This window comes from Cryptomeria japonica, chromosome 3 (assembly GCF_030272615.1).
Source record: "Cryptomeria japonica chromosome 3, Sugi_1.0, whole genome shotgun sequence".
Classification (NCBI taxonomy): Eukaryota; Viridiplantae; Streptophyta; class Pinopsida; order Cupressales; family Cupressaceae; genus Cryptomeria; species Cryptomeria japonica.
The window spans coordinates 427,255,550-427,274,062 of record NC_081407.1 but is presented as its reverse complement, the minus strand read 5'-3'; the positions used below and the strand labels follow the sequence as shown (position 1 = coordinate 427,274,062).

The window sequence follows — 18,513 nt, the reverse complement described above, 5'->3', positions numbered from 1 at the left end:
GAATGGATAGCTTGTTGTAGAATCCTCCAATTTGATTAGAATTTTCTGTCCAAACCCTCTTCTTGCTGTCTTAGCTGATTAATCGCACAATAGGGTCCTTCAATGACCTGAAATACTAAAAATCGTGCCAGATAAGGTAGGGGCTACGTCCAACCTATGAGAATATGGGAGATTTCATTCCCAAATCCTTGCCAAAACCTGCAGATCTGAATTTGCAGACTTGCTCCAACTTTGTTGATGAAGAAAATAATCCAAGAATGCCTCAAAATGCATCTCCCAATTCAACTTATGCCTTTCCAACCTAGGTCGAACCCCACAAAGCATATTTAGAAGATTCTTTGGAATCTTCTTTCTCTAGGAAGTGGCGCCAACTTGGAGGGGAGATAATCATCATGACTTTGAACCACTTTTTAAGTTATGACTTGCCTAGGGAAATGGGTCATGTAACTTTTTTAAAAAAGTTACTTATTAAATCATACAGTAACTTATAAGTTACTTTTATTAATTTTTTCTAAATTTAGAAAAAGTAACTTTATAACATAAAATTATAAAGTATTATTATTAAGACCCACCAAAGCAAAATTTGTCAAAATTTGTCTAAGTATAGGTCCCCTTTGGCTAACCCATCATCTCCCAACACTGAACTTCACCTATGGAGATGGGTGACAAGGGAATTTAAGCATCTGGAAAGCAACTAAAGAAGTGGGGACATTACAAAGTCTTGTATCTCAGATGTCACTCCTCGTACTAAGACACCATCTCAATCTTCATCGTCTCTTGTTGTTCCTGATCAGATTGATATTGGCTCACGCATAGCCCCAATTGATTTAGTTCAGCTAGTTGATTGTTTCCTCCCACTTACAACTTTGTGGGATGGGATGACTTCTTGCCAAATATTGCAAGGCTATTTGTTTAGTCACAAATTGGAGACATTGGGGACATATTTGAGGATCTTTACTTTCTCTTTGATGGCAGTTTGAGCATTCTTGTCATCCCATCTTCAATGCCTTCAAAGGTTGTTCATCAAGTATCTTCACAATTGTTTAAATTTGCTTCAATTGATCTGGCACATGATAACTCGGACATGTGGACAATTGAGCAATCTTCCATGGCACACATCTTGAGATTATTTCTTCCATCTCCTTCCATGGAGTTGCTTCAGCCTTGGCCAATGGATTTGTTTCTTCCTAAGCGGAGACATGTGGTTTGTTGCTCTTGGATCATCTTTGGCATCTGTCCTCGAGTCTTCATCTTTGGCATTGGAGCTTCTCTCTTATGGGGGGGATAAATCATCTCTTCTTTTCTCTCCTATGGGGGGGATCTTGATTCTACTTTTGTGAAGGAAGTTGTCCTTGGGGGATCTATTCATGTTTTTTCATGTATTGCATCTTTCGCTTTTGGAGAGGGGTTTTTTCCCACGTGGTTTTTCTCCGTTTCTATGCTTAGAGAGACTTCATTAGTTTGTACATGGGTACCTAATCAGCCCTTTAGTTGTCATGACCCATTTCTGCATTCATGCATTTAGAGTTTTTTTACTCACCCTAAGTTTCACTTAAAAGGAGGTGTTAGAGCATTTTAGCTATTAGTTGCTTTCTTACAGCTAGTTATGCTTTTTTGCTTAAATTCACTTACGAGTGTTTGCTTCTAGTTTAGCTAGAGTTGATCTTTTTTTAGCTCTTCATGCTTGCACTTTAGTTCTCCTAAATTTAGCTCAGTGTTTTCTTTATAAGCACCTCATTGTACAATTGTAATTCATTTTGTATTCTTTGTTTTTGAGTAATATAGCATTCATTTGTGCAGCTCTCATTTGTGGAAGGTGTTTTTGTTCGCCGTTTGATCTTGTAGGTGCTTGTGTTGCAAAATTCAACATTCTTGACCACCACAAGGCAAGTGGTTCTCTATCAATGCTTTTGTGCAAAAGTTTCTCCATCTCGTGAAGAAGTTGGAGACAAATTCTCAACAAGGACATGATGATAAGAATCACTCATTTCAAACAGCCTTTTTTTCTACTTTTTTCTTTATGTTTGTGATTTGCCTTATCTAGCCAGCACACATTCTCATTATCAAGATCTATATAGTCCACACGAATGAGATGTGTAAGCATTTTGGTAGCATATTGCTCACATTCTCAGCTAATCCTGCATTCTCTCAATGTATTTTTCTATGGTATGTCTTGAGTAGATATATCACCTTTCAAGTCATTTTTAGATGTTTTTGTTCCCTTGCATATCTTAGAAAAAAATTATGATTTTCTATGAAATAGGGTTTTATAATATGGCTAGAAGGTTCAGATGTTCTCCTCCTTAATGGTTTCACTAAACACTGAACTATTGATTGTAATTAGGGAATGGCGGATTCCAATTGCCTTGGGCAACATTGGAATCCGCCCAAAGGGCTGGCCCCTTCTTCAACGTGTAGGGCTGGGCCCTATCTCTCACAGCACTCCTTGATTCCTCACGCCACACTCAACATGCTCCCCCAAAATAGGGCCGACCCTATTCCATCAAGGCATTTCGCTAAAAGGGAAAGTAATAAATAAAAGTAAATTATAAAGCAAGCTGACATAACTAAAGACCTTGCTCCTCATATAAATAAATGACTACTTCACATTATCATTCACTTACTCAGTCATTCCATGCGAATTATACATCTGCCTAAAATGCGAAGTTTGAAGAAGTAATACTGGCGATTTATATCTGTCATAAAAGGCGTTAATACCATCATAAGGAGGGCGAACTATTCCAGATTCAAGGAGCTAAGGTTGCAGTCCAGTCTCAGGCAAAGGTGCAAACTTAAGATACAATAAAGTGCAGACCTAGGGTGTGGACTTGATTGCTGGTTGTTGTGTTAAATGGGGCAGGCTTGATGCTTATGAAAGTGCAGACTTGTTGAAGACTTTATCAGCCCTATGTGCAATCATCTTCAAGTACTTGAGATAAGTGTTGTAATCTTCATATGAATATAATCGATAATCAGATCTGAGAATCTTTTTTGGCTGGGTTTTTCCTCCTAGGAGGTTTTCCTAGGGTAACCGTGTCTTGTTCTTATTTTTGTTCATTTCTATGTTATGCCTAAATCTAGAAAACTCTAAATCTTTCATCTAATCAATTTAGTTAGAAACTAAATTCTGGTTTTCTGAGTTTATATTAATCTGAAAGTGTTAAAATTAACATGAACAAGAGCCACTTTAGCATCCCTTCCAGCCATCAAGCATACTTCCTTTTCATAGTATTATTTTGCATGCTTTTGGAACCTAGAGATAGAATCATTGGATAATGGATGTTAGTCATCAAGTTTTGGAATAACCCCTCATCATTGTGAAGTTGTGGCCATTTTTCTTTTGATTCACACTTTTGCATGATAAACCATGAACCATATGTCAGCTTGTGTTTCTCATAAATGATTAGCTATTTTTTTACAACTTGGTGAAACATAGAATCTTGTGCTCCACAAGGACGCGACCCCTAGGAGGGTACCCCCATACCCGTACCAAGGGCGGTACAGGGAGGTGGGGACAGAATTTTAACGTACCCTACAGATCCCTTTTTTGCACCAAGATTAGTAAACATCCCTGAAATGTTTCTGGGATTGACTTGGGCCGTAGGGAACGTCCGCCCATTCCTTGTGGCCTAGGCCAGTTTCGGATGCCAAAATAAATTTTACAAAAAGCACATTTTTTATTTCAAAAAAGTGTTGGCCAGCCCCACAATGAACCCCCAAACAACATTAAAAAAATACAAAACCTAATCTAAGCATAAAACAACCAAAAAGGAGAAAAAGACATTCATTTTCACATTTGCAAAAAAGGAGAAGAGCAGCAAGAGGAGCAGCTGATCAAGGAGTGAACAACAGTTGAAAATGGAGGTTAGGGCATCAAATCTACTTCACTAGAGGTAAGTTTTTCATTTTGCATTTGTTTTAGATTTTTTCAAGTTTTCCAAAACATAGGGAGGGCATTGTGGGTATATTTTTTGTATTTTTGAACTTGCAGCTCCCTTTGACATTCTTATAAAAATGTAATCATGAGCAACAGTGGGAGTAGTAATAGTGAGGATGTTGAAGTTGTAATGGAAGAAAGAACTCAAAGAATTAGAACTAGAAGTATGGCAGCCATTGGGGGGTCTTCAGGGAGTGTGAGTGTAGCAGGGGCAGCACGCTTAAACCCATTTGAATGTCCTTCCCAAGTCCTCAAAACCTATGCAAAAGGCCCATTCAACCCCAAAAACCTCTACTGCAATTTTCTACAAGAGTTGATAAAATTAAGACAAAAACTTTGGGGGTAGTAGAGTATGGGAGTACCATTTGTGCCACAAACAATATAGGGGCAGCTATACTAGAGTCTACTGCCATCTTTTGTGGATAGGTGGTCAAGGGGTGAAAGGTTGCAAAAAAAATGGCTCAAGCTAAGAAAATTGAGGCAACTAGATTGCATTTGGAGGGGGAGACATCAAGTAAAGGGACTCCAATGGAGAATTTACAGCCTAGTGTATCAATGACTACAAGAACCATGGATGATGCTTCTGATGGGGGAGAGGGTTCCACTTCTACTAAAGGAAAGAAGACTGAGAGAAATACTAATGTTGCTGATTTGCAAGCATGAGAAGTGGCTGAATCCTCTATTGCTAAGTTTCTTTATGCTCATGCTATATGCAATTCCATGTCTCAAGTTCATCATATTTTAAACAAATGTTCAAAGATGTCATAGCTGCTGGTCCCTCATTTGTTCCACCTGGAGAAACTAAGCTATGGACCACCCTTCTTGATAAAGAGTACTCCAAGGTGAGTGTTTTGATGGAGGATATGAGACAAACATGGATAAGGGATGGATGCTACATAATCATGGATGGGTGAACCGATATCAAAATATTGGCCACTCATCAATCTTATTGTCACTAGCACAGCAGGCTCTTATTTTCTTCAAGCTATAGATTGGAGACTTCCAATTTCAGATTTTGAGAGAGGCCATAGAAATGGTTGGAGCATCTAATGTTGTGCAAGTAGTGACTAATTCAGCCCGTGTGTGTACATTAGCTGGATAGATGGTAGGGATTGCTTATAAGCACATTTCTTGGACCCCCTATTGTGTGCATGCATTGAACACTACCTTGAAGGACATTGGAAAAATTGATTGGGTGATGGCAATGGTGTCAAAAGCTAGAGATGTGCAAATGTTCATTTGCAACCATCACACTTCACTTGCATTGTTTATAATATTTTCAAGGAGGGAAATCCTCAAGCCTGTGAAGACTAGATATGCCAGCTACTTTATTTTGTTAGAGAGGATGCTTGAGGTCCAGGAGGGTCTACAATCCATGGTGGTCAATGCAAAGAGGGGTAGATGGCATGAGGCAAGCAGACTGGACGGAAGAAGTGTGAAGCAAAAAATCCTTGATGATGACTGGTGGTCCACAATGAGGTAAGAAAATTGGCATTGCTGATTTTACTATTTAATTTTTAAAATGTTCATTTAATAATTTAATGATTAACATGTATTTCTAACTTGTAACTTATTTGCACTTGTAGATATATTTGCTCCTTCATTGAGCGTATTGTGCGAGTGATTAGATATGTTGATACTGACTCTCATAGCCTTGAAAAGAATTATGACACCTTTGATAGCATGCTTGGGCAAATCGAGCAAGCTATTCATAGCAGGGACCCTAATTTGGGATTGTATAAAAAGCATCTTAGGCCCATTGTGACACAATGGTGGAATATTATGAACACCCCGCTTCATATGGCAGCCTATGCTCTCAATCCCAAATGCTATGCACCGAAACCTGGGAAAGTGCCTCCATCTAGTGATGAAGAGGTGAAAGAAGGCTTCTTTAAGGCCCTTGCAAAAATGTATAATGAAGATGAATCTATAAACTTTGCACACAATAGCTTGCATTTGCCAATCTTGTGGTCCAACATTTAGCAAACCAGGGGCGAGGTCAAATAGAGCTACATTAGCTCAAGTAAACCCTATTGGTGTTGGGCATGGCATGGTAGGGATGCACCAGACCTGAGAGTACTTGTCATTTGTCTCCTTTCACAAGTTATCAGTTCCTCTTCTGCAAAGAGGAATTGGTCCACATATAGCTTCATCCAATCAATCAAGAGGAACAACCTTACCTCTAGACGATCGGAGAAGTCACTAGTTGTTCACAATGCATTGCGGCTACGGGTTTGCTAGACTCCCGATTATCGTCAGACTCCAGCCTTACGTTGGGATGTCAATCCCAAAGATGCTATGCAAGTTGAGAAGGAGGAAATACCTAAGGGATTGGTTGAGGCAGCCCCTCATACTGGCGATGACTCGAACTCGAGCTCTGATTTTGATTTAGACTCTTAGACCTACCATGTGCTGATTATGGAGAGCCATAGGCATATTTTTTCTTAGTTCTATCTTGACATTATTATGGACAGCTGATTATGGACTTCTATGTTTATTGTTTGGTTTTACAGTTTATGTCACTTCATAGTTAAAACTTGGAGCCTTTGGGCATTTTTGTTGTAATTCTATTATAATATGTATGCACATTGACAATGAAAGCAAATGAGTTTTGTTAATTTGTTTGTTGATTCTCATATGAAATCTCAATTCAAGTCTAATGCTATGTATTAAGCTTCAACAATGTGTATGATGAATGCTTTATCAATGTTATGATATGTATATTTGAAATTTCTCTATATTTTTAAAATTCTCCTATTTTTTAACAGCCGTCCCCAGCCATCCCCTACAAAATGACCCAAATGTACCCTTGTAACAGAAACACATCCTATCATCCTTTGCCATCCCTGTCCCTGAAACTCAATGGAGCATAGATAGAATCAGATATCCCAGTCACAGGTTCAACCCAAATTATTACATTGATGCATTTCAAGGACTTCCTTGTGTTATTGCTTGCACCAGCAGTAACTTCCATGACAGACCTACAAGCATCACTTTCACTAGTGTCCACTTGAGACAAGTCAACAATCATTTCCTAGGTTTCTATCCATTCTTCTTCTCTTACCTATTTTTGAATGCTAAACCATGAACCCTATGGCAGCCGGTTCATGTTTCTCCCATATAATGGCTAATTTTTTCAAGATGCTATATTTTTGAAAAATCTTATAAAGCATAAAATCAGATATTCAAGCTTCAGGTTCAACTCAAATTATTACATTGATGCATTTTAAGGGCTTGCTTGTTACATTGCTTGCACCAGTAGTAATTTCAATGGCAGGCCTACAAGCATCAGTCTCATTCCAAGTGTCCATTTGAGACAAAGCAATCCTAGTTTCTTGTCTCACTGATTCCATTTTTTATATCATTTTGGGCCTTCGGGTCACCAATTTTTCCATGGTGATTGGGCACCCTCTTTTAAAACTTTATCCTGTAATGGAAGGTAATGCTATAGAAGAAGAGTTAAGAAATGGAAGGGTGCACCTTACTAGACCTTTCAGTGGGGTAAAGTGTGGTGTATACTTTAAAAGTGAGTTTTTGAAGTTGTCAACCCCTTGTTTGTACTTGTACTGATTATCCTTAAAGCAGTAAAAGGGCACAACAGAGTACTTGTTACAGAATAATAAATCAAATCGAAGTTGAACCATCACTAACCTTCCAACATTGCTATCCCTCTTTGAACATCGGATGAACGACGTGAATGTACAAGTGCCCATGATAACCTCATGATGGTGTCACTCATATCTGAATCTTTTGAGAGGCCAGCTCCTTCTCCAGCAGCTTCACGTTCACAGGTCTGCTTGTGTACAAAGAAACCATATGTGAAAAAAAAGTAGCTTGACAAGCAATCCAAAAGAAATCATTCCAGTTTTTCTATTATTAAAAGATGCTCGAGTAAAAGGCCCATAAAGTGAGAACAATCTAGATGGATAAGCAAGAGAAAAATTTGCACAAGACACATGGTGTAACTCTTTGTTGGATAAAATACAAACCAACAATCTATGAGGAGGACAACAATAACTCTATGAAAAAAAATTCACGCAGATATGACACTTATTTTTTTGGGTGAAAAACAATTTTTCTAGAATTCAAATTTTTCAAATGTAAAAAGGAGTAGAAAATGAAATGGAGCCAATAACAGTAATTTACGTCATAATATGATGGGGAATCTATTTATCTCAAGCATGCAGACAATGAAAAGCTTAGAAATATTACAAAGGACCGAGAAACATTGTCTAGATTCAATATCTATTTTTACGTAGTTTGAGGCTACAAGCCTGACTTTGGTGTAAAGAATGGTCAAGCTCTTAACCAAGGCAGACTTTTGAAGAGAAAATCATGAAGAATACATATATCGTCTGAATGCCAATAATGCACTGCACTTTGGCTGTACTCCAAACAAACTGGGTAGATGCCAGATCGGTGTACATATAGAGGTCAGAAGGTATGATTATATAAAATCTTCAGATATTTACCTTATTAAAAATACACTGAGCTTCTACAAAATGGAACCAAAAGCAAGTGTAGAGTTCTGAAGAGCTTATTTTTTGGCTAATTTGGATGTTATGGACCTGGAAACAAGATAATCAAGCTGCAAACCCACCAAAAAGCTAGATAACTACAGAGACAAGCCATTGCAATAGTCATTGACTATGAATAGACTTCAATAAACAGGGAAGTGACGTTTGAAAGACAGGTGCACCAAATGTTTATGAAAGATATCAGTCCAATCAAGCAACTACATGTGGCATATTACACATTGATAATGAATGGAAAGATTGCAAAAAAGTGCTGAAGTTTGAGGAAAAGCAATATGCACATCGAATTTCAATATCCATGTACATTATTATTCATTTCTGTCTGTGATAATAGAATCCATTGATATTGTTTTACGAAATGTTATGGATTCATATTTACTTGTACCTTTTCAGAGATATTTTTGCAAACTTAGGTTTCCAGCTTTCCTGAAAACGATCTGTGAAGTTAAATTTCTGATTTGCATATTATTTTCAACAATCTACAATTTTTATACATGTTCTTTGGTATTAACTGATGCTTTTTCCATTAAGCTATGCATTTCATGTACATAAATATAGTAATTTTTAGTCTTTGAATTAGCCATTGTCATTAATGACATAGAAGTCACTGTGTCCAGTTTGGAGAACTAGTAGGGTCATGCACCTGCTGTCTTATCACACGTGTGATGCAATGCTTTAAATTAAAGTCTTTTGAAATGTTCATTTTTATATTGGAGAGGTACAATGAAGCAATTGATTGTTTACCACTGATGACAACTTTGTAATGTCCTTGAGAATATCTACAATGAAAAACATGTTGGAAGAGAACAATCTCTGAAAGCACTATTCGTGCAAAGTTCAATCCATTAGCTGTTTTTGAGACTATTTGTTAGAATTTTTAGGATCTTACAAGCACAAAAATCATATAAACGTCAAGCAATGGGAATAATATGTGTGAATATATAGATATGTAGATATAATAAAGGTGGACAAATGGTCACATCAATTTCGAGAAATGGAAGAAAATTATTTGAGTTTATTAATATGAAAATGTCATAGCCAAAAGCAAAAATGGCTCCCAAGATCATTGTTCTTCCCACAAAATTCTTTCTGTAAAAAATATATACCTTAAAATTCTTTAATGGTGGTTCAACCACCTAGTAATCTTTACACGTTAATTGCACTCATATCATCACATAAAGTGCGTCATGCTCCAAGGTTGTCAACTTGCACCATTATTATGCTTAGAGTTACAAAGCTGGCTAAATTGGACCAATTTGTACACGAACATTTTAGGATTACAAGTCACCATGTTTCTTCAAGGTCATGAGTATCTCAATACACTATTTCCATTTCCATTCCATGGAAAACTAAAGATCTCAAACCACAGCTCTAAGCTGTAGTTGTACAAATATTATAATCATGAGGGCATGTATACCTGGGAATACTCTGCCCAGCAATCGCAATCCCAACCTCCTAGTTTATATTAAACGCCATGTAGATATTGTAAGAGATGTCGTTCTTTTAGACTTACTCGAGATCTCCATTACACGAACTTAGGGTTTGCTGAATGTTCCACTAGCTTAGAATCAAATAAGATATGCAATGCCCTCATGAGTAAATGCATACACAGCCTTCGATCTTCAGAACAATCTTTTAGACGCACTGGTCTTCAGAATTGTATTCAAACCCAACCAATCCTGCTATTTATCTACACCTTCTTAAAGCTATAACGATCACAAACACAACTGTGATATGATAATCATACAAGAATTGATTGATTTAGCACAGTTAGCGTTCATTCTTAAAAAACAAAACCAAAATCTACCTAGACTTTAGTTGGATAGTGATTGTTTGATCACATAAAAAAATTCTGGCTTGGATTTCCAGTGGAAATCGAATTGAGATGACAAATTAAATATGCCAGAAAAAAATCAAATTTTTAAGACGAATTGGGCTGGAAAATCATTCACACCCGAAAGAGAAACATTCTAAAGAAAGATCCAAACAAAAATGCTTGTAAGCCAATTCACATCATTCAAAAACTCAAATCATAGAAACTGAAGGGAGAAAACAACTTACAGATATAATATGAGCATCTGTCCAAGGAAGATCGTCGCCTACACCAAAGAAGGAAGCCATGGAATCGAAAAAATTACGCATCTTATCAGACATGTTATGTTATCTGAGTTGCTTTCCAGAGAAATATTTCACCAGAGATGATGTATATGTATGATAGATCTGCGTAAGAAATTCATGGCTTCCTCCTAAGACTTAATTTTTTAAAGCAAAAATATCAAAATTATTTGAAGTAAGGGATAAAGAAAGGGCATATCCTAACGTTTCTTCACTTCAGTCTTACTTTATTGAGAGTTAGAAGTTTTAGATAGGAGGTCTTCACTATGTGATTTGATAATTTTAATGTGTTTATTAGTAATAGTATTTTGGTGTATGATAGGTATGTTAAGGAGGTGTGAAAGATCAATTATGTTTTTGAAAAAAAAAATTATTAGAAAATTTGAACATGAAGGCGCTCTACAACTAGAGTCTGCAACTAGGGTTGACGTGGACCTCTAGCGATCTTGCGAGTGGAGGAGGCGTAAGACCTCCTCCACGGTGGTAAGCCTTGTTTCCTTCTTCCTTTTGTTTCTTGACCATTTGTCGAGTCGGGTGCATTTATTGTAAGTACGAAGGAGGGCAGAAACAGTTAATGCGCAATGGAGGCGGGGATTAATGGGGTGGACACAACCCATGTGCCCTTTACTAAAGCCATTGAGGAAGCATTCCTTGGTAATTCCTTCCGAGACGCAATCGCTGGTGATGCAGTGCAGGTCTCGAAAGAGGCTAAATTCGCTCTGGTAAGTGCTTCGACTGTAGACTGTAATGGCGAAGGTGGAGGATGGGATAAGGACCCTGCCTTGGCTCCTTGTACTTTCTCTATCTCTCCTAACGATGCCATGGTCGATGCCCTAGAGCTTGAAAATAAAAGACTCCAAGACGTTGCTATATTCTTTGCTGTAACTAATGTGGATAAATGTCCAGTGACAAAATTCCTTGATGATTGGATGAAAAATGTATGGATTAAAAAGCTAGGTTTCAATTTTTCTTTCTGTAGAATGATTCAGAAAGTTCTTTATGTTATATTCTTTAAAGATAATAAATCACAGGTAGAGGTTCTACATAAACAATTCTAGGTCATTGGCCAAACCACTTTCAGGGCCCTCAAATGGTCTTTTGATGCGATTAATGAAGAAATTTTGGCTATATCTTGCCCTCGGTGGCTACTAATTAAGAACTTACCTCCCATTTTTTGGAATTTTATTCTGCAATTGCTTGATCCGATAGGAAAAGTGGTTAGAGTAGATCACTCGACGAATCTTGTCCCCAATCTGGATGCCAGAGTCTTGATATCCATCAATCCGGGAGTAGACATTCCTAGATTTCTTGACATTAAACTATGGGATGAATCCTTCACCTACATTCTTGAAACCCTAGGGGGTCTGAATTCGTGCTTCCTTTGTAGAAGGGAAGGACATGTCAGACACTCTTGCCCTATTCTGTCGAATAGGTCTAAACCTATCGCTAACCCGCTCAGGTCTAGCGAGATTAAAGGCGGCCCTGCTCCACCCCATTCTTCAGTTAAGCCTTCGAATGAATCGTCTGTTAAAGATAAATTGGATTTGTTAAGCAAAGCCATTAATAATGCAGTGGCTAGCTTCCCTAAGACTCAACATGTTGATCCCCCTAACTTTGATAGCAATTTCGGCTTCGGTCCCTTCAATGCAAACCCCCCCCCCCCCCTCCACTTAGTGGTTTCTGCAGTCGTCTCCCAGATGGAAAATATTGATGACTCTGGCTTCTAGGTGGTCTTAAGGGGAAATAAAAGGTCTAAAAAAAGAATGCCTAACAACTGGCCCTGGAAAAGATTAGGGCCAGAGGGCATCAGAATTTTCAATCGGCCAAACCAAGCATAGTGCAAGAGGGGTCTAATACCCCTCTGAAGGAGCTGGCAAAGACTAGCCCCGCAAGGACTCTCATGTCAAGACAATTGTCAGGACTTTTGAAGGCATTGATCGTGGAGATGATCCTAGTAGGAGTAGGGTTGCAATCCCCCTTGCCCTTGACGATCCTCAATCTACTCTCACAATATATCAATCCCAAACTGGGGATAATCCATCTGACCCGACACTTGTGCAGAACGATTCGCTGGACCCTCCAGGGCATGAGGATTGCTCCGCTCATCCTATCCTCATCACATCCTCAACCCCTAGTCCTGTTAAAGCTAATACCTTGATTGATGATGACAATGTCCTTTATGAGATTATCTCTGCTGCTCCGACAGTTGTCAACTCTAGAATCCATTACGCTCCTGAGATAGGAATGTCGGAAGGGGATTCCTAGGAAGATGCCTCCTTAGTGGACATTCATGAGTCTGAGGTGGAAACTGATTTAAGATCCAACTTGTCAACCATTAATGGTGAGGAACTAAAAGATGCAGATTTCACAAATGAGGAAATCTCTGAGGGTGAAGCACTCACCAGGAGGAAAAGAGGGAGGTCGTTAGGTTCTAACATAAACTCTCTCCCGCGCACAAAAAATATAACTGAAAGGCGAGCATCCCTAAGTGCTTTAACAGCTTCAAGCCTGACAAGAATGAAAAATAATTATCTGTTCTCCATGAAATGTCTATCCTGGAATATCCGGGGGTTAGAATCCCCTGACAAGAAGTATATGGTGAGAAGAATGTTGAGTAGTCATAAGGATTTGGATTTTGTCCTTCTTCAAGAAGTTAAATCTATTAACTTCACCTTAGAGACCAATCTAAACTTCATATGGAACAACTCCCTCAAATTCTTCACTAAACATGAGAAAGGCAAAGGAGGGGTTGCCATTCTTATTAACCCTAATTGGCAAAACTCTATCCTTTGCTCTAGAGTCTCCCCTTGTAATAGAGTTGCGTGGGTTACTTTCCAACATGGTGATTCTTCATTCGGGTTGTGCAACATATACACCCCCAATGACTACAGGGATAGATCTGAGCTCTGGAAGTGGTTTGCTTTTCTTCCTGACATCCCATGGATCCCGGGGGGTGACTTCAATATGGTCGAACACAAGGATGACAAGTCAGGAGGTGTTGCAAATGAGTGGAAAGGTGGAGAAAAGTTTCACTGAGATAGAATGAAAAGCATGAAGAGATTGTTTGACCCATTAGAAGGATTAAAACATGTTAATAAGGGCATATGGTTTATGTGGTGCAATTTCCAGAAAGCTAGTAGCAGAATCTACTCCAGATTGGATAGATTTTATACCAATAAGGACTTCTTCTCCTTTATCCTGGACCACCAAGGTTGCCCGATGGTGGTCAGATCCTCCTCCCTCTCGGACCACCACCCCATCTTTGTTGAAATTGTTAGTAGGAGTGCGAACAAACCTCATAGTAAGACTGGAGGTAAATTTATCCTCAACAACAATCTCCTCAAAGACCAAGATGTTCTTGCAGCTATTCATATAGTAAGAATGTTTAATAAGTGGAATCCCTCTAGTGGTTCCTATATCAACAATTGGGATACCTCAGTCAGAAGTTGGCAAAAGATAATTGGCACCATTGGCAAAAAGAAGGCCAAAGATGTCAGACAGGTTGAGCTGGTTCTATCCTCTAATCTGCTCAATGCAGAGCAAGCCCTTCAAAATGACCCTAGCAACTCTCATCTAAATCTTCAAGTGGCTATAGCTAGACATGAACTCTGGAAAAGGCAGCATCATAAAGCACTAGGTGCCCGAACCAGAGCCAGGATACTCTGGCTAGACAAAGGAGACAAAGGCTCTAAGTTCTTTTTTAACATTCTGAAGCAAAAGCAATGTAAGGAAAATATTGATAAGTTATGGGTGGATGGCAAGGAAATTTTTGTTGACGAGGAAATCCTGAGTGAGTTCATCAAATTCTACAAGCAGTTGTTCTCCTCCGAGGACTCTCCTACTTCCAGGACTGCAAGGACCAAATGTGAGAATCTTATACCTAATCTTGTATCTCCCAATGAGGCTATCTCTCTCAGTAGACCCTTTTCATCGAAGGAGACTATTAAAGCTATTAATTCCCTTCATAATGACAAAGCCCCAAGACCGGTCAGGCTTACTATAGAGTTTTATAAGGCTAATATAGCATGGGTCGCTGATGATCTTCTTGAGGTCTATAATGAAGCCATCAAGACTGGGACTCTGGGAATTAACATTAATAGAGGATTGATCAAACTCGTTCCCAAAGAAGGGGACAAGGCTCTAATCAAGAACTGACGCCCTATTACTCTTCTCAATGTCTCTTACAAGATTCTTGCTAAAATGCTCGCCTTAAGGCTTGAAAATATCCTCCCCAAGTTTATATGCCCCACCCAAACTGGCTTCATTAAAGGGAGATACATCTTGGAAAATCTTATTACAAGTTGGGAGTCCATGGAATGGGCTAGAGTCTCGGATCAAAAGCCTATGACAGGATTGAATGGGGTTTCATCACCACTATGCTCCAAGCCTTTGGGTTTCCTGAGATCTTTTGCCAGTTTGTTAAGGTCCTTCTTAGGGATGCTCATGCCCAGGTAGAAGTGAATGGTTTGATTTCTCAACCATTTGAGCTAAGTAGATCTATTAGGCCGAGCTTCTCTCTTGCCCCTGCTCTTTTTGTGATTGCCTCCGATGCTCTTTTTTATCTACTCGGGGATAACTCCCACTCCCTTAAGGTTAAGGGAATCTCCCTCCCAGATGACTCAGAGATGATCAACATCCAATTTGCAGATGACACTGCTCTTTTTTTTTGAACTATCAAAAGAGAATTTGGATGCTCTATCATCCAAGCTCTCCTTGTTCTATGATGCCACAGGGGCTAAGATCTCCCAGCCCAAATCTACCCTGCTCGAATGGATTGAGAAACCTCCAGACTGGCTCTCTACCTATGGGTATCAATGGGGAGGGCCGAACACAATTGTTAGATATATGGGGATCCCTTTTGCAATCTCTCCTTGCCTTAAGGACATGTGGTCATGGATTAAGGGGAAGATTGAATCCAAGCTCTCCAAATGGAAAAAGCACTATTTATCGCTGGCAGGAAGAATGCAAGTGTGCCAAAAGATTCTCTCATCTTACAGTATTTACTATGCATTTGTATGGATGTTCAATAACTATCAAATCAATGGGATTTAGAAAACCATCCAAGACTTTCTATGGTCATATGGAAGAGGTCACATAAAAGCTCACTCAGTCAAATGGGGTTGGTGTTGCATGGATAAATCTATTGGTGGTCTAGGTCTTAAGGATCTGAAAACCCAAGGGATTGCATTGGCTGCCAAATGAATTTTTCATGCTCTGGAAGGTAATGAACCATGGAAAGTGATCATTTGTAATAATATTAGAATGGAGGTTCCTAAGAAAGCTAAATCTTGGAAGTTCCTCCCCATTAGTGATCTACTAGCTGGATCTTTCTCAGTCTCTACCGCAGGCTCAGTTATTTTTAAAACCATCTGGAAAGCATGGGAAATCATTAGATCTAATGTTGGCAATAGTTGGAGCAGCTGTGTTAATCAAGTTTGTGGGGATAGGTCAATCTGGTGGAGCTTAACCCATAAAGATAAGCCTCTAGCTCTTACTCAAGGGTGTTCAACCAAAAAATGGGCCAGCAAAGGTATTTGTTGTTTCAAAGACATCATTGCAAACGGAACTCTGATCCCTTGGGATGAGCTCTCCCCTAAATTTAATCTGCCTCTTTCTAATAAGAGGACATATAACATCTTGTGCAATGCATGTAATTTCCTCCAGCCTCCCATTGCTTGTGATGATAGTCACCTTCTCTCCTTCACTTGGTCCGATGGAAGCCTGTTTGGGAGCCTTAAACCTCTTGTTATTTATAAAACCCTCTCCTCTGATTGCAGCATCCTCAACCATCTCAATTCGATCTAGTATTTTGACCTGTTGTGTGCTCAATGGGGTAATATTTTTCTATGGGGGTCTCCATTGGCTCCAAGGAAGAAAACCTTCAGATGGTTGTTACTTCTTGATAAGCTCCCTACCAGATTAGACTACTCTAAAGAGGACCTGTGTTCTATTTATAAAGTCAGGGAAACTAGTAGACATATATTTTTCGACTGCATTGTTGCTAAGGAAATTTGGCTTATGTATGGATTTACTCTTTGGTGATATCCTTTGGTATTTATGGAAAATTAGGAATTTAGAAAAATATCAAGGGCAAGTAAGGGTCCTTACAGAGTCTTTTTGAAGTCTCACCCTTCATTATGTCTGCATGCAGGTCACTGCGGTGTTCAGACTTAACAAAGAGAAGTTCTGGAGGTTCCTTTCAGATGGGCATGCCGCAGTATTCATTTTCGAACTATCCCATGGCTACACTTGGGGAAGAACCAATGCTGAGAGAACTCCTTTTGTGAACGCCCTTGACGCTCTCATGGAAGAAATCAAGGGCAATGGCCAACAGGTTAGACAGTAGATGATCCAATCTGCCAAGATGCTGGATGATCGCAGACTTTTTTGGATGGAAGGACCTATATGATGGATCACCTGGATGTAATCCAGGCATACACCATGGACAAGTTTATTTTGTTTTTTGGCACTATTGTAATTAGCCTGACGTATAGTGTATACTGTCAAATCACTTACTCAATTTTGTACAGTTACTGAGTAACAAGTTGTTCCTATTTTGTACAGTTATAATGAACTGCTAAAACAGTTACACCCTTGTTTGTAATCTGGTTTATTAACTATATCAATACAAAAAATAAAAAATAAATTATTTAATAATTTTTTTTTCTTAGTATGGTATATATATAAGAAAAAGAAGACAATTTTAACGTTTATGAAGTTAAGGATAGTCTATAAAATATTATGTTCTTTAAAAAAAATATTACTAGCATACTTATATTTTTAAAAATCTAAGTAAGATGCGCCGAGAGATATCAAATTATGAAAATATTTAATATCCATGCGTAATAATATATATTTTTAAATAATAATAAAGATTTTATTAGTAGTGAGTTTTAAGTGAAATGGTTGAATAGATGATTTAGAGTATTTGAAAGAAATTGTAGAATGTAATGCACAACATAGATGAACAAAATCAATATATCAAAGGTTGTACACTTTGATAATTATAGTAATATATAATTTTTTTGTTTTAAAGCAATTATGACTTTAAGAATTTGAAGCATGGATAGATAAAGTATAAGGTGTCATGGAGAAAACTAATGATATACTTGTTATGTACATATATATTAAACAATTTAGACATTACAAAAAATAGAATTTTTTCAAACAATATTTGAAATATGTATTAATAAATAGATACATAAAACTATAAATAGTATTCAATTGCATTTTGTTTGGATAATTTAGAATAAATAGTAAAAAAAATAGAATGACTTTGATCAAATTATTTGTCACAATATAAGTCATTAATAAGTAAAAATTAGGAAAAATAGAAGATATTGGAATGAAATTTCAATTGTTTTTTATATTAATAAGCAACAAAACAACATTGTTGTTCCTATAACCAACAACCCAGAGGATATAAAGTTAACAACAAAAATATACATTACATCAATTATCTTCTAAAAACTATAATTTGTGTTCTTCAGCCTTTTGCTTTGCAATTTGTCTACCGATTTTCATTTTTTCGTAATGCTCATATGTGAAAGATGACATTATTCTAAGGTTTCCTAGAGATGACATTATTCTAACCCTGAGATTTATGTATAGGCAATGCCCATGAGAATCTCAATGGTAACTGAAATGTCCTACCCCTTTGTATTGGTGTTATTAGAATTATATTTGGATGATGATCTTCAAATGGCATTCCTATATAATTGTCAAATTCAACCATGACATATGATGGTGGTTTAGGTGGAGAACTTCCTGGTTTATAGTTAATCTTACGAACATATCCTAGAGCTTCATTTACAAGTCCTGCTTGTATCCAAAGATTTGAAGTCAACATTGCCCTTGAATTCTTGCTAATCAATATCTCTAGAACAAATTCATCATTTGAAAAATCTTTTGCTTAATGTATACTTC

General features: G+C 37.9%; 2 protein-coding genes across 2 annotated transcripts in view; one reads left to right on the top strand and one right to left on the bottom strand.

Annotated features, from left to right (window-relative positions):
• The window catches only part of LOC131070422 (mitochondrial fission 1 protein A), a 37,922-nt gene extending 27,149 nt beyond the window's left edge, over window positions 1-10,773 (bottom strand). Inside the window, exons 1-2 of the mRNA XM_058005934.2 lie at window positions 10,534-10,773; window positions 7,589-7,730 (exon numbers count right to left, since the gene is read on the bottom strand). Of these exons, the coding sequence (XP_057861917.1) occupies window positions 7,589-7,730; window positions 10,534-10,626 (235 nt within the window). The 5' untranslated portion in view covers window positions 10,627-10,773. The remainder of the gene's footprint in view (window positions 1-7,588; window positions 7,731-10,533) is intronic.
• Window positions 10,774-13,968: 3,195 nt separating this feature from the next.
• On the top strand, window positions 13,969-16,933 carry LOC131874230 (uncharacterized). The gene is made up of 2 exons (XM_059217507.1): window positions 13,969-14,637; window positions 16,739-16,933. The coding sequence occupies exons 1-2, from the start codon at window positions 13,969-13,971 to the stop codon at window positions 16,931-16,933; spliced, it is 864 nt and encodes a 287-aa protein (XP_059073490.1).
• Window positions 16,934-18,513: the final 1,580 nt, after the last annotated feature.

What these genes read in the sequence shown, in the direction of transcription:
- LOC131874230 (XM_059217507.1), top strand. Translation starts at nt 13,969, where the DNA reads ATGTTTAATAAGTGGAATCCCTCTAGTGGTTCCTATATCAACAATTGG. An exon ending in TCGCTGATGATCTTCTTGAG is followed by an intron (nt 14,638 to 16,738) that starts GTCTATAATGAA and finishes GTCTGCATGCAG; the next exon opens with GTCACTGCGGTGTTCAGACT.